The 18,892-nt window shown below is 38.5% G+C and overlaps 1 protein-coding gene across 8 annotated transcripts in view; it reads right to left on the bottom strand.

Annotated features, from left to right (window-relative positions):
* Positions 1 to 18,892, bottom strand: part of HINT3 (histidine triad nucleotide-binding 3) — a 77,043-nt gene that overhangs the window by 33,911 nt on the left and 24,240 nt on the right. For all 8 annotated transcript variants that reach the window (XM_088963077.1, XM_088963083.1, XM_088963079.1 and 5 more), the window contains exon 3: positions 15,357 to 15,414. In XM_088963077.1, the coding sequence (XP_088819203.1) occupies positions 15,357 to 15,414 (58 nt within the window). The remainder of the gene's footprint in view (positions 1 to 15,356; positions 15,415 to 18,892) is intronic.

The raw sequence follows: 18,892 nt of genomic DNA, 5'->3' as shown, positions 1-18,892 counted from the left end.
AGTCACGATGCAGCCTCAGCCCTCTTTCCCAACCTTGACAGCTATTAAACCCAAGCCAAGGGGTGACTCAGAAAGGGACCGGAAGAAGGAAGGTAAACGGGATCTGGTATGTGAACATTGCAAGAAACCCAAGCACACAAAAGATACTTGTTGGAAGCTACATCCTCACTTGGTCCCAGCAAAACTAAGAAATAAGAAGGGTAATGCTCATATGGCAGTGAACACTGATTCAACATCCTCATCAGGCACATCCCTAGAGACTTTAGCTACTGTTCGGGCTGCCCTCGTACAGTTGGAAAAGGAAGTTGGGAGTTCAGCTCAGCCATCTCAGTCACCATCAGCTCCTGCCACATCTGCATTTGCACATTCAGGTACTCGAGCCTCAGCTTACCATGTTTCAGCTCCAGGTAATACTGATCACTGCTGGGTAATAGATTCAGGTGCATCTGACCATATGACTAGCTTGCCATCTTTGTTCACTTTTTATCACTTGTCCTCTGGCCGAGATAGAGTATCCATTGCTGATGGCTCTCTTGTTCCCATTTCGGGCAAGGGGGACATCAAGCTATCGGATACTATCTCTTTATCTTCTGTCTTGCATGTTCCTAAGCTTGATACTAACCCGCTTTCAATTAGTAGTATTACCAAACACATGAACTGTTCAGTAACCTTTTTCCCTGACCAATGTGTTTTTCAGGATTTGGAGACGAGGAAGGTGATTGGGACTGGCCGTGAGACGAACGGGATCTATCTGCTTGGAGAGAGTTCTCGTCGGGAGGAGTCAGTGGAAACGGTTTCAGGGAAACGGTTTGTCTCCATGGATGTCACCTTTTTTAAGGAGACACCCTATTATCCTAGGGTTTCTCCTCAGGGGGAGAGTAGTGAGAGTGGAAGTGGGGCTGTTTTGAGTTTCTTTCCTCAAGGGGAGAGTAGTGAGAGTGAAAGTGTGGTTGTTTTGAGTTTCTTTCCTCAGGGGGAGAGTAGTGAGAGTGGAAGTGGGGCTGGTAGAAGTGGTGTTGTTCCTTTACCTATTCCACAAGATAATGAAGGTTGTAGTGGTGAGGGTGGTCAGAGGGAGCCGGAGTTGAGAGTATCACAGGCGATGCAGGCAGGTTGATCCTAGTCTTCGGCAGTCCCGGCCAGCTCCAGTTCCTTCGGCGGCTCCAGATCCAAAGCCTACTGAGATACCTCTCACTATTGCCACTTCCCCTCCTGTGGATGACCTTGATCTCCCTATTGTCGTTCGCAAAGGGAAACGACATTGCACCACTTCTATAGCTCACAGCATCTCACAGTTCTTATCCTATGATCATCTATCACCATCTTACCGGTCCTATCTCACTTCCATTGCCGATGTCCCTATTCCAAAAACAGTGCAAGAAGCCTTATCAGTTCCAGAATGGAAAGATGCAATGCAAGTCGAAATAGATGCCCTGTTGAAGAATAATACTTGGGCACTGGTTGACCCACCAAAAGGAAAGAAACCGGTGGGATGCAGATGGGTGTTCACTGTGAAGCATAATGTTGATGTCTCTATTGAAAGGTACAAAGCCCGGCTGGTTGCAAAGGGGTTCACTCAGACTTATGGTATAGACTACTTGGAGACCTTTGCCCCAATAGCCAAGATGACCACCATTCGAGTTTTGTTATCCCTTGCAGCAAATCATTCTTGGCCCCTATTTCAGATGGATGTTAAAAATGCCTTTCTGAATGGAGACTTACAAGAAGAGGTATACATGCAGTTGCCTCCTGGATTCTATGATACAGAGACAGGTAAGAAGGTTTGCCGACTGAACAAGGCATTGTATGGTTTGAAGCAGTCACCTAGAGCCTGGTTTGATAGGTTCAGATTAGCCCTTGGAAGGTTTGGTTATGTACAGGCCCAGTCAGATCATACACTATTCATCAAGAGGGTGGAGTCCTCTCTGACACTACTAACAGTATATGTTGATGATATTATGGTGACAGGAAATGACAGTCATGAGATTGAGTCCCTCAAACAGCTCCTTCATCAAGAGTTTGAGGTGAAAGATCTTGGTGCACTACGGTACTTTTTGGGTATTGAGGTTGCTAGATCCAAGCAGGGGATTTTTATCTCTCAGAGAAAATATGTTCTAGATCTATTGGCGGAAACTAGAAAGTTGGGTGTTAAGCTGGCTAATACACCCATCGAACAAAATCACAAGATTAGTGCAGATGGTGGGGAGCCTCTTGAAGACAAAGTTATGTTCCAACGGTTGGTTGGAAAGCTTCTATATCTCTGCCTCACTCGGCCGGGTATCAGCTATGCAGTTAGTGTTAGCCAGTACATGCACTCCCCTAGAACTTCTCATCTTCTTGCGGCAGAGAGAATATTAGCATACTTGAAGAGATGCCCGGGTAGAGGTATATTGCTCAAGAACAATAATCGCATGAGGGTGGAAGTCTATACAGATGCCAATTGGGCTGGAAGTGTTGATGACAGAAGGTCTACCTCTGGATATTGTGCCCTGGTGAGAGGTAACCTTGTCTCTTGGAGGAGTAAGAAGCAAAGTGTTGTTTCCCGCTCCAGTGCTGAAGCGGAATACAGGTCAATGGCTAATGGAGTGGCTGAAATCTTATGGCTGTGGTCACTACTTGAAGAGTTGGGTATTGACTATGAAAAGCCCTTAATGTTGTATTGTGATAATCAGGCAGCTATTAATATAGCCCACAACCCAGTGCAGCATGACAGAATTAAACATATCGAAGTTGATCGACATTTTGTGCGAGAAAGGGTCACATAACAAGAAGTGTGTCTTCCGTACATCGCATCTAATAATGCAGCTCGCGGATATACTCACCAAGGTTGTACCAAGGAAGAAGTTAGAGACAGATCTATCCAAGTTGGGCATGATAGATATCTACTCCCAACTTGAGAGGGAGTGTAGAGAACACTGATGTGGGCCCCACTACAGTGGTCCCCACTGTGTTCGTAGGACAGCAGTGTAGTTATTTGTTTCAGTTATAGTAGTGTCAGTTTGAGTCAATTTGTTAATTCAGTTGTTATTTACTTTATTTATTATGTAAGTACCAAGGGCAGATGTGTCCTTTCCATTATGTACTAAACATAACCTATAAATATTAAGAGAGTGGTGGCGGCAGATCAGTAAGAATCTGGTTCTCCTTTCAACAACTTGTGTTATCTTGTTTCTCTTCTATTCTCTCTCTCCTTTCTCCCTTTTTTCTTCTGTTTTGCAAACCTAAAACCTATTAGGATTCAAGACTGATTACAATCTTGATCTTCTACTAATTACTGCTAGAGGATTTCAGCAGTGTGGTTTGTTATTTCTCGATTGTTTTTTGAACTGTTTAGTTGCTGCCATTGGACTTCGGCAGTGGGTTCTCTATTTCAGAAGCAAATTTCTTGGTGTTTAGGGCCCTAATTGTGACTGTGAGAGGTAAAAGTTGAGTGGGGACTGGTCTTGTGCACCTGTGGTTTGAGTTTTGTCTTGTAGCCTTTGTTTCTGTCAATGGCAAATGATGATTCTGCCTCATTTGGGGTTACATCAACCTGTAGTACAGTTGGTATGGGAGCTGATAATATGATATTTCTTATGCCAATTAACCCTTTAAATGGCCAAAACTACCTAGGGTGGGCTAAAGGTGTAAAACTTTACGTAACAGCAAGGGGAAAAGCTAGGTACATAAATGGAAGAGTGAAAGAACCCAAGAATAGGACAGCTGAATGTGATAGGTGGGACCAAGAGAACAGTATGGTTATGTCCTGGCTTCTTGCAGCCATGGAACCTGATGTGAAGAAGAACTTTATGTGGGCAGACACTGCTAGTGAAATACGGGAACAAGACAAAACCGCCTATTCTAAGCAAAGGCACTATGCAAGATTTACCAAATACAAGCAGAATCCTCAACTTGTAAACAGGGGAACCGTAGTTTGTCAGCCTATCATTCAGCCCTTACTTCAATATGAAAGGAGTTGAACCACTATCAAGCTATAGAATGGCAACATGATAATGATGCTAAAGCCTATAAGAAGTTGGTTTCTCAGCAACGGGTTTTTGCTTTTTTGTTGGGACTAAACCCCGTATATGAACCTCTTAGAGTTCAGATTTTAGGGAGTAAAGAGTTGCCTTCAATTCAAGGTGTATGCCTTGGTTCAGCCAGAGGAAAGTAGGCGGAGTGTGATGGTTACAACTAAGGGGGAGCAACATGTGGCATTAGCTGGGTTAGAGGTGAAAATCGGGCTAGGCACACGAAGGCTCACGGGCCGTGCCAGGCCCGGCACAGAGGTCCATGCCGTGCTAGGCCAGGGGTTCGAGGCACATGGGATGGCAACGCATGCCGGCACGGCCCGTAGTGGGCCGCACTCGGCCCACCCGGAATATAGTCGTTGCCCCCCCCCCCCCCCAACATCTATAAACAGCCATATTAGGGGGGTATTTTTGTATTTTGCTTATGGAGGGGTTGAAAAAATGACATAAATGCCCCCCCAATAGCTATATAACAACTAGTTTAGGGGAGATTTTTGGGTAAACTTATAAATAACTTTACAATGACCAAAATATCCCTCCTAACAACTAAATAACAACTAGTTTTTTGGGTATTTTGGGCAATTGAATTATGTTCAATTCCTATAAATAGCCCTATCCTCCACCACTCTCATCACACCATTTCAACAATTCTCTTAATCTCTTCTCTCTCTCTCATACTCATACATTCTCAATTCTCTACAATCTGAGTAATTCTGATTAGTTGATTGTCTGATTCTGCATTCTCCAATTCTCAATTCTCAAATTTATTGAAGTTTCGACTTTCAACAAGAAAAAGGCTTGCTCAACCAGCTCAAGTATCTCAATTTCAAAGGCTTGGATGTTGAAAGGCTTCAACTGTTGAAATCAAATTGGGTTTTTGAACCAGCAATCTGGGTAAGTCGAATTACATTAGTTTTTATCTTTTAAGATAAAAAAAAATGGTTGGCTCTTCAAAAAATCGATTCCCCAGCATGTTCACCATTGATGATATTCAATCGCATCATGATAGTGTTAGCACTGATGCGATTGATGTCGATGGAAGTAAAACTTTCACCCCTGGTACTAATACTAGGGGGAAAAGGAAGGCCTCTAAGCTAAGCAGCCCAGTTTGGAAATTTTCAAAGTAGAGGATATTGAGGGGAAGGGGAAAAGGGTCGTTTGCCAAAAATGTAGGAAAGACTTTATTTATTGTAGCAAGGGTGGTACGGGTCATTTGAGCAACATTTTCTCACGCATGAGCGAGAAGAAGATGAAGGGAGAGAAACAACCCAAACACAGATTGGGAGGGGGAATAGTTTTGGTACTTTTAAATATTCACAAGAAAAAATGAGACAAGAACTTGCTAAGTATATTGTACATGCAGAACAACCATTTATATTAGTTGGAGATCCAAAGCTAGAAAAATGGTTGCGTAGTTCTATAAACCCACAATATAAAAAAGTTTCTAGGAATACTATAAGAACTAATGCTTTAAAAATTTTTTACTCATATAAACAAAATTTAATTTCTTTGTTAGCAAATCTTAATTCTAAAGTTGCAATTACTTCGGATGTTTGGACATCCAAATTTAATATTAGTTATATTTGTGTTACCGGCCATTTCATTTATGAAAATTGGCTTTTGAATAAAAGAACTTTAAGTTTTACTAGGCTTGAATGGCCACATAGTGGCCCAACTATTGCTACAAGTATTTTAAATACTTTGCATGATTAGTTTTGATAATGCCAGCAACAATGATTCTGCAATAAATATTTTAAAATCTAAATTAAGAACATGCTTAAATGGTAAATTATTTCATATTAGATGCGCATGTCCAATCTTAAACTTATGTATTCGAGATGCCTTGGATATTATTTCTACTCATATTTCAAAAATTAGAAATTGTATTATATATATATATATATATATATATAAAAAAAGTTCAGGGGCAAGAAAACAAGAATTTAAATATTTATGTCAAAATTATGGTTTAAAATATATAAAATTTTATATTAGACGTAAAGCATAGGTGGAATTCTACCTATGCTATGTTAGAAAGTTGTATATCTCATAAACAAATTCTCTTATTTTTATAATTTAAAAATGCCTAATGATATGATATTTGAGGAAGGCTAAGAAATGGTAATCTGTATAAGAGATTTTTTAAAACATTTTTATGATGCAACTAATGAATTATCTGGAATTTATTATCAAACTAGTTGTAAAATACCTTATTGATTAATGGTAATTAGTGATTTTTTTGCAAAATATAGAAATAATCCACAATTTCAATGTATTGTTGGAATTATGGAAAATAAATTTAAAAAATATTAAAACATTTCTCCCCTTTATTGTTTACTACAATATTAGACCCCAGGATTAGGAAAGATGGTTTAGATATTTTACTTGAATCATATTGTGAAAATATGAATATTGATATGGGAAATGAAGAAGAACAAATTAGTAACTTATTATTTGAAATGTACAGTTTGTATGAATCTGAAGTTGTAGGAAATAGTTGAAAAACAGTCCTAGAAGTGGGGACTGTGTTTGAAACAAAGTAGACTAGCAAGAGAGATTAGAGAAGAAGAGAGAGCTGCGGCAAGGAAAGTTAGAGGATAAGTGTATCGAACATAACCTCCCTCTAACTCTCTAATACACTGTTATTAAGTTAATCTTTTAATAATTACAAGAGAGGTCCTTAGTTGGACAAGAAATTACAAAAAAATGAACATAAAAGAGTATGGGCCTAGAATAAGGCCCATTACAGAGAAGAACATAAAGATAATATACAGTAACAGCCTATGGGCCATTCGGCCCATCTTCTCTACACTCCCCCTCAAGCTGAGCATAGATGTCAATCATGCCCAGGTTGCTAGTGTCATGATGAAGTCTTGCCTTAGAGATGCCTTTGGTGAGAAAGTCTGTCAATTGGCCTTCAAAGGTAACGAATGGAAGGCACACTTCTCCGGAGGAGACTCTTTCTCGGATAAAATGTCAATCAACTTCAATATGTTTGATTCGATCATGTTGTATCGGGTTGTGCGCAATGTTGATGGCAGCCTGATTATCACAGTACAACATCATGGGTCTGTCATGATCAATCCCAAGTTCTTCCATTAAGGACCTTAGCCACAACAATTCCGAGACCCCATGTGCCATGGCCCTATACTCTGCTTCTGCAGAAGATTTGGCCACAACAGATTGTTTCTTACTCCTCCAAGATACAACATTACCAGCCACCAGACTGCAATATCCTGAAGTAGATCTTCTGTCATCCATATTTCCAGCCCAATCAGCATCAGTATAGGCTTCAAGTTTCAAGTGGTCATGCTTGGTAAATAGGATTCCTTTCCCTGGAGAGCCTTTCAGATAGCACAAAATCCGTTCTGCTACTGCCATATGGGTATCTCTAGGAGCATGCATGAATTGGCTAATGCAACTGACAGCATACGCAATGTCTGGTCTAGTCATACACAGGTACAGGAGCTTCCCAATAAGTCTCTGAAAAACCCCTTTGTCTTCCAACAGAGTTCCATTTGTAGCTGAAAGTTTGTGACTCATATCAATGGGAGTTGTAGTTGGTCTTGCACCCAGTTTTCCAGTTTCAGACAATAAATCAAGAACATATTTCCTTTGGGAAATAAGGATCCCATCCTTGGATCTGGCAACTTCTATGCCAAGGAAGTATCTCAACTCCCCCAGATCCTTAATCTCAAATTCTGTACGGAGGAAAGACTTAAGAACCAGAATGCCTGAGGCATCATCACCAGTCACTATAATGTCATCAACATACACAATGAGATACACTGCCAAGTATCTACTTCTCTTCACAAATAGAGTATGATCCGACTGTGTCTGAACATAGCCGAATCTAACAAGTGCAGCTCTAAATCTCTCAAACCAGGCTCTAGGAGATTGTTTGAGACCATAAAGAGATTTCTTCAATCTGCATACCTTTCCTTGCATATCTTTCCCATACATCCCTGGGGGAAGGCACATGTAGACTTCCTCATGTAAATCACCATTCAGGAATGCATTCTTTACATCCAACTGATATAGAGGCCAATCAAAGTGAGCTACCAGAGATAAAAGAACCCTCACAGATGTCATCTTGGCAACAGGGGCAAAAGTCTCCAGGTAGTCAATTCCATATGTCTATGTATACCCTTTTGCAATAAGCCTAGCCTTGTACCTCTCAATAGTTCCATCATCCCTATATTTAATGGTGAAAACCCACTTGCACCCAACTGGATCCTTCCCTTCAGGCAAATCCACCACCTCCCAAGTACCATTTGCATGTAGAGCATCCATTTCGGTTTCCATAGCATCTTTCCATTCTGGAATCCCAAGAGCTTCTGAGACAGACCTAGGAATGGGGTTAGAAGTAACAGAAGAGAGATAGGCAAAGTATGAAAGAGAAAGCAGGTCATAAGAAAGATGTTTGGAAATGCAGTGTGCATTACATTTCCGCTTCCCTTTCCTAACAGCAATGGGGACATCAAGGTCTGGAAAAGATGATTCTAAAGGAGTTGAAGCAGTACCTGTTATCTCATCTGTGATTGGAAATGTATGAGCTTCATCTGTTGTAAGGGAAACCACTTGCTCATTCCTAGATCTCTGTCTTTGATACACTTTGGGATTATAGATAGGGCAAGGGGGTAAAGAAATAGGGCCCCCTGGACAAGATGTATGAAGTGATTGATCCTCCTTTGACTCATTTGGTGAGGATACAGGTTTGTCAAGAGGCTCAATTGGGACAGGAAGAGGAAGAGCAAAACCTTGTGACAGACTCTCCCCCTGTGGACAAAGTCCATCCTGAGAGGAACTATAAAAAGGAGAAAGTTCATTAAAGGTAACATCCATAGAGACATGTTAGGTGCCAGTCTTTGGATCAAAACAACAATAACCCTTTTGTGTGGGGGAGTAACCAAGGAAGATACATTTGTGGGCTTTCGGTTCAAACTTGTGTCTTTGCACACTTGGAATGTGAACATAGCAGGTACAGCCAAACACACGAAGAGGAATTGGGAAGAGATCCTTATCTGGATGAAGAAGACTGAAGGGGGATTTAAACCCTAGAACCCTGGAAGGCATACGGTTTATGAGATAGGTAGCAGTAAGTACAGCATCACTCCAAAATCTTGTGGGAACATGTGAGGCAAACAAAAGGCTCCTTGCAACTTCAACAATATGTCTATTTTTCCTCTCAGCAACTCCATTTTGTTCAGGGGTTCTAACACGGGATCTTTGATGAATAACCCCCATGTCCAAAAGATACAAGGATAAACTCTTCTCAAAATACTCTTTTGCATTATCAGATCTGAAAACCTTAATTCTGGTACCAAATTGAGTTAGAACAAGCTCATGAAATTGCCTCACAAGTCTTGGGACTTCATCCCGGGATTTCATTAAGTATATCCAGGTGAATCTAGAGAAGTCATCAATGAACAAGATAAAATATCTACAACCCCCCATAGAGGATAAATGGTATGGCCCCCACACATCAGAGTGCACAATATGAAAAAGAAAAGAGGATCTTTTATTGCTCACTGGGTAATTTTTTCTACAATGCTTTGACAATTGACAGGACTCACAATTGAGACTGGACACACTGACTTCCTTAAACAGTTTTGGAAACAAATGGCTTAAAGCAGAAAAAGGTAAATGACCCAACCGACAATGACTCAACATAATTTGACTAACAGACTCTGAAAAGGTAGAACCAAAAGCAACATTCTTGGGATGATCACAGCATTGGCCAGGGGTGTCGAGCAAGTATATTCCATTCGCTTCATTGCCACTCCCAATCACCTTCTGAGACTTCAGGTCCTAAAACACACAGTGAGAAGGGAAAAAGGTTACACAACAATTCAATGATTTGGTCAGGCTACTTACAGATAACAAATTGGTATTTAATTTAGGCACATGAAGAGTGGAAGGTAAGAGTAAGGAGTCTGTAGCCTTGACAGTTCTCTCGCCGGAAATAGGGGCAAGAGAACCATCAGCTAAGGTGATTTTGTCACGGCCAGGAAGTAAGTCATATGAAACAAATAAAGTGGAAATGTTGGTCATGTAATCAGAAGCACCTGAGTCTATGATCCAAGGGGTTTTGTGTTTACCTGAAGTGGATGCATGGTTAGCGGAAGCCCTTATACCTGAGTGAGCAAAGGCAATGGTGGCTGAACTTCCAGAAGGGATGGATGATGAAGATGCACCTTCAAGCTAACTGATCATCTTTCCAAACTTCTCATATTCAGCTTTCATGGATGCCAACTGTGCACTGGTAGATTCAACCTCTGTATCCGTGCCTGTGGCTGAATGTGCATTTCCTGTCTTTCTACTATCATTCTTCTTCTGGAATCTGATAGGTACAAGATTGGGATGCAACTTCCAGCACTTGTCCTTTGAATTCGAAAAACCCTTTTCTCTGATTTTAAATCAGGCAAAGCAACTTGTTCTCTGATTCTTCCTGGCCACCGAACCCTTCTCCAAGTGTGTAGAAGCTTAGGAACCCTCCAATGACCTCCAAGAATCAGGCGGATGACTGTAAACTCTCAGCCCTAGAACCTCCTCATGTAGTTGGCTGGACTAGAACCACATGAGGGACACGCCAAGCAGTGGCCTGCTCTGATACCAAGTTGAAAAACAATCCTAGAAGTGGGGACTGTGTTTGAAACAAAGGAGACTAGCAAGAGAGATTAGAGAAGAAGAGAGAGCTGTGGCAAGGAGAGTTAGAGGATAAGTGTATCGAACATAACCTCCCTCTAACTCTCTAATACACTTTTATTAAGTTAATCTTTTAGTAATTACAAGAGAGGTCCTTAGTTGGACAAGAAATTACAAAAAAAATGAACATAAAAGAGTATGGGCCCAGAATAAGGCCCATTACAGAGAAGAACATAGAGATAACATACAGTAACAGCCTATGGGCCATCTCTACAGAAATATTCCTACAACTTGTTCATCATCTTCTTCTACTTCTGGCCTTGAGCCCATTAGTAGAAGAGAAAAACATTTTTATTTAATAAGTAAAAGGCAAAAATCTGCAAGTTCTACAACAAGTTCATTTACTGAACTTAATTTTTATTTACAAGCAATTTTTTTCTAATTTAGGTGAAGGATCAAATAATTTTGATATTTTAGCCTGGTGGAGTGAACATTCGAAAAATTATACGGTTCTCACCGCCATGGCACGTGATCTACTAACCCCTTCGATGTCTACAGTGCCAACGAAGTCTTGTTTTAGTGCAGGTACCAGGGTGCTAGATGACAAAAGAAGCTGCATGAACGATGAGAGCAAAGAGATGTGCATCTGCTTCAAGGATTGGCTAGATGCAGAATATAGATTACAAGACAAGGGAGGGCATGATACCACACCAGATATTTCACCCGAAGCAAATGATGAAAGTCATGAATGATGATTCTTGAATTTGACTACTTGTATAGAATTTTTATTTTTTCAAATTATTGTAATTTTTTTTTATTTTATTTAATTTATTTGATTTTTTTAATTTTTTAACAATGTAATTTTGTACTTTCAATTTGTAACCATATTGTATTTTTTATATTTTATTAATTTATTCCACTTTCATATTTCATTCATCCAAGTATCCAATGATCCAATCATTGTATTTGTAGTTTGTACCATTCAAATTTAAATGAAATAAAATTCCTATTTTTCTTCCAATTTGTTATTCCATCATTCTTATTTCAATTTGGTTAAGTATTTTTTTTCATTTATGTGTTAGATAACTTAGATTTCTCATTTCTTAATTTTTTAAATAGTTCCCAATTCCCAAAGTTCAAAGGAAAGTTAAATATTTTAGTTTTACAATTTTACTTCGAAAAGAAATAAAAATTTTCAAAAATTGCAAAAATAACAAAAATAAAATAAAAAATAAAAAACGGTGCAGCCCGGTTCGTCCCAGGCCTAAGGCCCGCCCTATGGCCCAGCCCGGCATGGCCCAAGCCCACGGCACGGCCTGCAGCCCGACCCGGCCCAAGCTTGCAGCACGGCATAGCACAGGCCCGCCTGGGCCATGGGTCGTGCCGAACCGACCCCAAAAATTTCCACCAAGGAGGGTGGCACGGCCCGTGACGGCCCAGAGGCCAGCATGGCACGAAGGCGGGCCGTACCGTGCCAGACCGGCATGGCCCACTTTACACCTCTAGCTGGGGTTTCGATTGCATCATATGTGGCAACACATGTTGGGAGCTCCATGGGAGGCCAAAGTGGGTTGTAAAGAACCAAGAACAAGGTAAGGTTCAGGGTCGACTGCTACTGCTTGGGTGTATTTCACTAGTTTTGACCCCAAGGAAGATACCATGAATTTCTTCCAAAATCATTCAAAATCATATGGTAGGGCCTTGCGCCAAATGGAAGTTCAATTACTGGTACCCCTTCTACTTCATTTGCGTCTACATCAGTTAATGCAGCCTCTGCTTTCCATGTATACACTGCTACATTGATTCCCCCTAGACCATTAACTTAGGGGCCTCCAACCACATGACTAATAATCCAAACCTCTTTCAATCTTATAACCTTTTGTCAAGAAGGGAAAAGGCAAGACTTGCAAAAGATCATTCTCCTCCATTGCAAGCCAAGGATCAATATCCCTTCCTCATGGACTTAACCTGAATAATGTTTTGCATATCCCTCAACTTCCCATCAATCTGCTTTCCATTAGTAGTATCACAAACTCTTTAAACTATAGTGAAACCTTTTTTCCTAGTTCATGTGTTTTTCAGGATCTAACTTCTGGGAGGACAATTGGTAGAAGAAGCTTAGTGGATGGTCTCTACACTCTCGGCAACAAGGTTGGTTTCTCAGTGTCATCCTTAGAGTCACATAGTTAGTCAAATAGGAGTCAAATTTTTTTTCGTGGCATAATCGGTTAGATCATGTCTTTTGAAATAATGAAGCCTTTGTTTCCTTATTTATTTAAGTCATGTCCAGTGTCAGATTTCCAGTGTCAAACATGTCAATTGAGCAAGCAATGTAAAACAATATTTCATTCAAGTAATAAAAGATCCAAGTTTCCCTTTCCATATTGTGTATTCTGATGTGTGGGGGGCTACTACTATAACTTCGGAGGGTGGGTATAAGTACTTTATCACGTTGATTGATAATTTCTCCCGCTATACATGGGTATTTCCCATGTGTAGTAAAGACAAAGTTCCAAAGATTGTGAGGGATTTCCAGAGGATGGTGTTTACACAGTTTCACGTTGAAATTCAAATTTTTTAATCAGATTATGCAAAGGAATATTTCCATGGTGAGCTCAACAAGTTCTTTGTTTCCCATGGATCCATTCATAGGAGCTCATGTGCAAGAACACTACAACAAAATGGTGTTGTAAAAAGAAAGAACAGACACCCCCTTGAGGTCACATGAGGAATGATGTTACACATGAATGTACCAAAACATTTTTGAATAAATATTGTACTACTTGCTACTGCTTATGTAATCAACCGCATGCCCTCTAGAGTGCTGAACTACAAGGCCCCTCATCAGTTGTTGTTCCCCCAATCTCCTTTGTTTTCCATTCCCATGAGAGTGTTTGGTTGTCATGCCTTTATCCATGATTTATCTCTGTCTCGTGGTAAGTTAGACCCTCAGTCTATGCTTCTAATCACTACCAATAACGTTCATTCCTCCTCCAAAGTATTTCAATAAAAATTAAAGAACAAACACTTCTCCAATCAATTGACTAAAATAAAATACCACAAAGGTGCTCCTAGTGAAGAATATAGCAACCCAAAAATAAGAGAGAAGAGAGATTCTCTAATTGATCTTTCCAAAAACAATACAAAACTCTCCAAATACAATTGATCTTAATTTTTAGGAAGAATAATCCCAGAAAATGCAAATTACTTCAAAGAAATCAACCCAAGAATAATCTAGTAGAATTCACCCCAACCCAAGAGGAGGACAAACTAGAGCAAGTGTGGTTGATCTCAGTAAAAATTTCAGATCTTGCTCCAACAGCAATCAATCTCCCATTATGATTAATAAGTCCAGAAAAAGACAAGTAGCTAATCCCTGTTAGATTATTCTGATCACAATTAAGAATTACTCCCTCTTCACTCTGGTTTTTCCTGATTTTGGGCAATTCTCCAAGACAACTCCTTGTGCAGCAGCAAGACAATAAAATCTCCAAAAACCAAACTAGAAACCAATGATCAACCATCTTTATAAATTAATTTGCAGTCAGATAGTCTAGAGACTGCATAAAGATCACCTACAAAGCTGTAGATTGTGATCTTATACCAACTTGAATAATTTCAGCAATAAAAAGGATAAAAAATAATGCAGAAAACAAGATTGGAAGAAGCAAGAGAGGTAAAAGGAATAGGAAGAAGAGAGAAGAAAAGAATGGGAGGAAGTGACTCAAGTCATGGGGCTTGAGAGAGTCTCTTTATCTTTTATATCTATCCAATAAGATGAAATTACATCAGTACCCTTCGTAGGCCAGCAACAATAAAATAATAAAGAAACATGGCCCATGGACCCAGTAATAAACACATAAACAGCCCACTAATCTAAACATAAAAAAATAAATAAAAGACAGCAGTCCCAATAACTAAAGAAATATATGTATCACCTATCAACAGACCTACAGATCCTTGTTTAAATTTTCAGAAGAATGCAGATTTGAGATGAGGGACTGTTGGAACTTCCTCAACATGATTCATGGCTTTCAGGCTGGGTGTCTCACCAGGGGTATTTTGTCACCTAGTCAAAACCTTGACGACTATGGATTTAGGAAATGGAATCAATCCCATTTCCCATAACTGAATTCCCGTTGTTACAACATTCTAATATTTCATGTCATAAAACAAAACAAATGACATGATTATTCTAACATGCTAGTTTTTTCCACAGGTAAGTTGAGTTCTAAATATATATAATATTGCTGATATACATCAATTTATGAATACAGAAATAGGAAGAAACTTATTGTGTATACACTGAAAAAGGAAACACCAATATATAAATATTTTGATTTGAAAGTGCAACAAAAAACATATGCCTATCGAAAATTCCCCATTAAATGCACTTATGAAGCATGAACATGCAAGAAAAGGAAGTTATGAATTGAGAATGCATATATTGTTATCCCTTCCAGGTAGAGCTACATATAAATTTAAGAATACTAGTGTAATTGCTTTAGTTTCTGAACTCTTATCCAATGCTAACCATCAACCAGTCCTACTAAAAGAATATTCAAAATCAAGATAACCACAAATAGCATATATGGGTAGGAAGAATAAAATAATTTTGACAAAAAGTTGAACTAGATAGTTCAAAACAAGGAATATATAAATACCATGAAATGGATAGTTTCTTATGATAAAACTTACAGGAGGAGGAGTTTCTTCCAAGGATGAAAAATGAGATTTTGGAATAATAAGTGAGTGCCTGATAAAACAAAATGGGCCAAAGAATGAAATTAGGAGACAATCTATTTTGTATATACGGTTGATAGGTGCCAACAAAGTTGCTAGGGTTCAGGTAAAATTGATTCATGGGTTCCATGTCTGACTGGAATTCATAAAAGTTCCACATATTAGTTTGGTAACACTTTTTTTTTTTGATGAATTAGTTTGGTAACACATTTAGATAATTAGACCCAATGCTTAGTTTGTACTCTTTATACAAGTCTATTTAGTTCATTGTAAGCAGAATAATTTAGTAGCATTTCCTGAACCTGGAATGTCAAAATTTCAGTTGCTTTAGAAAATGATTTTTGTTCACTTGCAACACAGAGCCAGTCTGGTTTTATGAATTTACATCTTACTTTCACAGATATTACTGATGTAGACAACCTCAAAATTACTAGTATAAGAAATCAGATGCTTGCCACCTGAAATAATTTCAAGTTTACTTATTAAATTAAACAATAATTCAATTTACAACTTTTAATTGAATTCTGATTAAAGCAATCATCTCAAACCTTAATCCTATTTTTTCACCACCAAATTTACTTTAAGACCTGAAAACTATAACTACAAAATTGATTCAGTTACCACAACTGGAACTTTGAAAAGTCTGCCACCATGGAAACCCCAACCCCCTTGCATCAAATTAATAACAAAGTAATGTTGGATTGAATAGGGTGTGACGCTAAAAAGTGAGAATTAAAGTGAAAATCTAGTTGGATATCTTGCTGATTTTTGAAAAAATTAAGGAATTTAATTGGTGATTAATGGATTATGGATGGTGAAGGGTTTTATAAAGAGTTTAGAGTGTTTAAGATGAAACGGTGAGGTTTAATTTAGGTTCTAGTCTGACGTTACTGTTCAATCAGCATTACAGAATTGCCACTAGCAAGATTTAACCTAAAGAAAACATCATAATTCCTATTTTACTTATTCTACTTGAGAATGACCCCGTACTAAGTACGGGGCTAGTATTTTTTTGATAATTTTTATTTTGTTTAAGCAAAAAAGTCTAATTTTTTATTATTATTTCTTTATTTTTTTAAATATTACTTGTATTGTAATATTTAGTTAATTAATTATTGTTGTTATTGCTAAGTATTTAAATAATGATTTTATTATCATAATAATTATTATAATTACATTTTTTAATTACTATAATTATTATGATAATAATTATGATTAACTGAGATTGATTGAAAATGTAGGTAGAAGTGGCTGTGGATAACCACTTTTGCATTTTCTGCATTTTTTTAGGAATGGATTGAGAATGAGAGTTTCCACTTATCACATATTTGTAAAGAACTGTTAATGAATGTGTGACACCTATTATACAGTGCCACATGTCAGAGGGGTTGGTTTTCTCTTTAAAAATTTGAACAAACCACTTCTCATATGCTTTTTCCAGAAAATAAAGGTTGCCACATGTCTGAATGGTGGGGGGCTGTTGCCTGACAACCTTCCTTTAATATATATATATATATATAATAGATGACTATAAAAATTTAAAGACAACTTAAATAAGACACAAATAACATAACTATCACAAGATCACACTGACAATAAGAAAAATTAACATGTTACCCCTAAAATTGAAAATTACTCAAAAAGATCAAAACATCTAGAATACTCTTAGGTTGATTAAAAGACCATCTTGATGGCAGCATCTATGCTAATCACCATCTCAAAAGGACTGAGCCATATGGATCTGTTGACTTAACTATTGTATGCAAATTCAGCCATAGGAAAGATAGCATTTCCATCTAGAGATATGATCACCGACTAATGGCACAATAAGTCTTCAGGACTCCTATTAACCACATCAATCTAGTCATAAGTTAAGGACGGGAAAAAAATAAAGAAGAGGGAATGTCGACTTGATGGTAAAAAGATTCTGAAGTGTCCCAGAAATAACTCATAAACTTCATATCATGATTAAATATAATAGTTAAAGGCATGTCATGCAAGTGGATTGCAATCAATTGAAACGAGGAAGGTAATAAGAAAAAATAAGGAATGAGGAAGGTAATAAGAAATCATCCAAGAGGAGATCAAACAAAATGGCAAAATATCAACAAACTAAACCAACCTTGCTTACAAACTCTCAATATCTTATCAGCCTTAAAAATCAAAAAAGAACCTTCCAACATCAAAGATAAGAAAAACCCTCAACAAGCAACATTATACTCACAACAACTACTCCCTTCAATTCTAATATCCTAAAAAATATCAATTTCAGCAACTATTAACTTTTACTCCTCTTCCAATCAGATTCACCAAGCGAATTATCAGCAACAGCTCGCCCCTTTCCTCCAACTCCAGAAAAATTCTTTACTTGGAACTCTTCACCTCTAAAGAAAAAGAGTCCCAACATTTTACTTGAACTTCCTTCTCAACTACCTTTTTCCAAAACCAACTTCTTTTTTAGTTTTTTTTTCTATCTAACATGGTTAAAGTTCATCTCAACCTCCTCTTGCTTCCTGTAAGAGAATAAAAGCCTATTCAAGGGCATCACCTAATAGATTAAGTTTTTAGGTGGTATCAGAGCCTATTTGACCAAAGTGGTCTAGTGTTCAATCCTTGTCGCCCCCGTTATAATGAATTAAAATTCAGCACAAGGTATGAGTGGTTCTGTGCTTGTCCACGCTTCAAGCCAAATGAGCTTTCTTGTGAGGGTGCATGTTAGAGAACAAAAACCTGTTCAGGGACCTCACCTAACAGCTTAAGCTTTTAGGTTGAATGGTTTCTTGAGACTTCTCAGCCTCTTCCTCATTATCTTCAATCTCTCTAACTCTTCTCCATTGTCCTCCTTGGTATCACCCACAAACACTTCTATACTTGCTCCCAATGACTCCTTATCCAATTGTTGTCACTCCTGGATAGATTTCAAGCATTTCTCTACATCCTTAAAAATTTGAGTATTGATCTTCCCAACCTTTATCTTATAAACCTTCTTTGAACTTATTAGATGGGCCCACCCTATAAAGACCATCTCTCAAGTGAGATAACACTTTGGTTACAAGAGCCAAATGAAAATTCCTCACTCCTTTTTGTTTCTTGGAAAGGCAAGATCTTTGTTTTTCTCCTAGACTCTCTGAGATCTATACCTTTGCAGTTACCTAAACTCTTTCTGCCTAAATCCTCACCCAACTTTCCAATAAACACTTAAACATAGTTTTCTGAACTGCTCATCTCCAACCCGTCTGAGCCACCATCAGACATTCCATTATGTATGGAATCATCATGGGTAAATCCAAAGTCATTTAAATTGACTCCCTCTTGCCCATCTTCCTCCCTATTTACTTTTGAAGACCCAAAGAAAATCTCTACCTGCTCCCCGCCCTCCACTAAACTTGCTCTTGCTACTAATTCACCAACACCCAATATGGTGGGAGAAAGTTCACCTACAATTTCTTCCCCTTCTCTCTTTAGAACCTCTTCTCCCCAGTTACCTCCAA

The sequence above is a fragment of the Nelumbo lutea genome, chromosome 1 (genome assembly GCF_056320005.1).
Source record: "Nelumbo lutea isolate HS-2025 chromosome 1, American lotus-T2T, whole genome shotgun sequence".
Taxonomy (NCBI): Eukaryota; Viridiplantae; Streptophyta; class Magnoliopsida; order Proteales; family Nelumbonaceae; genus Nelumbo; species Nelumbo lutea.
The sequence above is the reverse complement of the archived record's forward strand: the minus strand, read 5'-3'. Positions and strand labels throughout refer to the sequence as shown.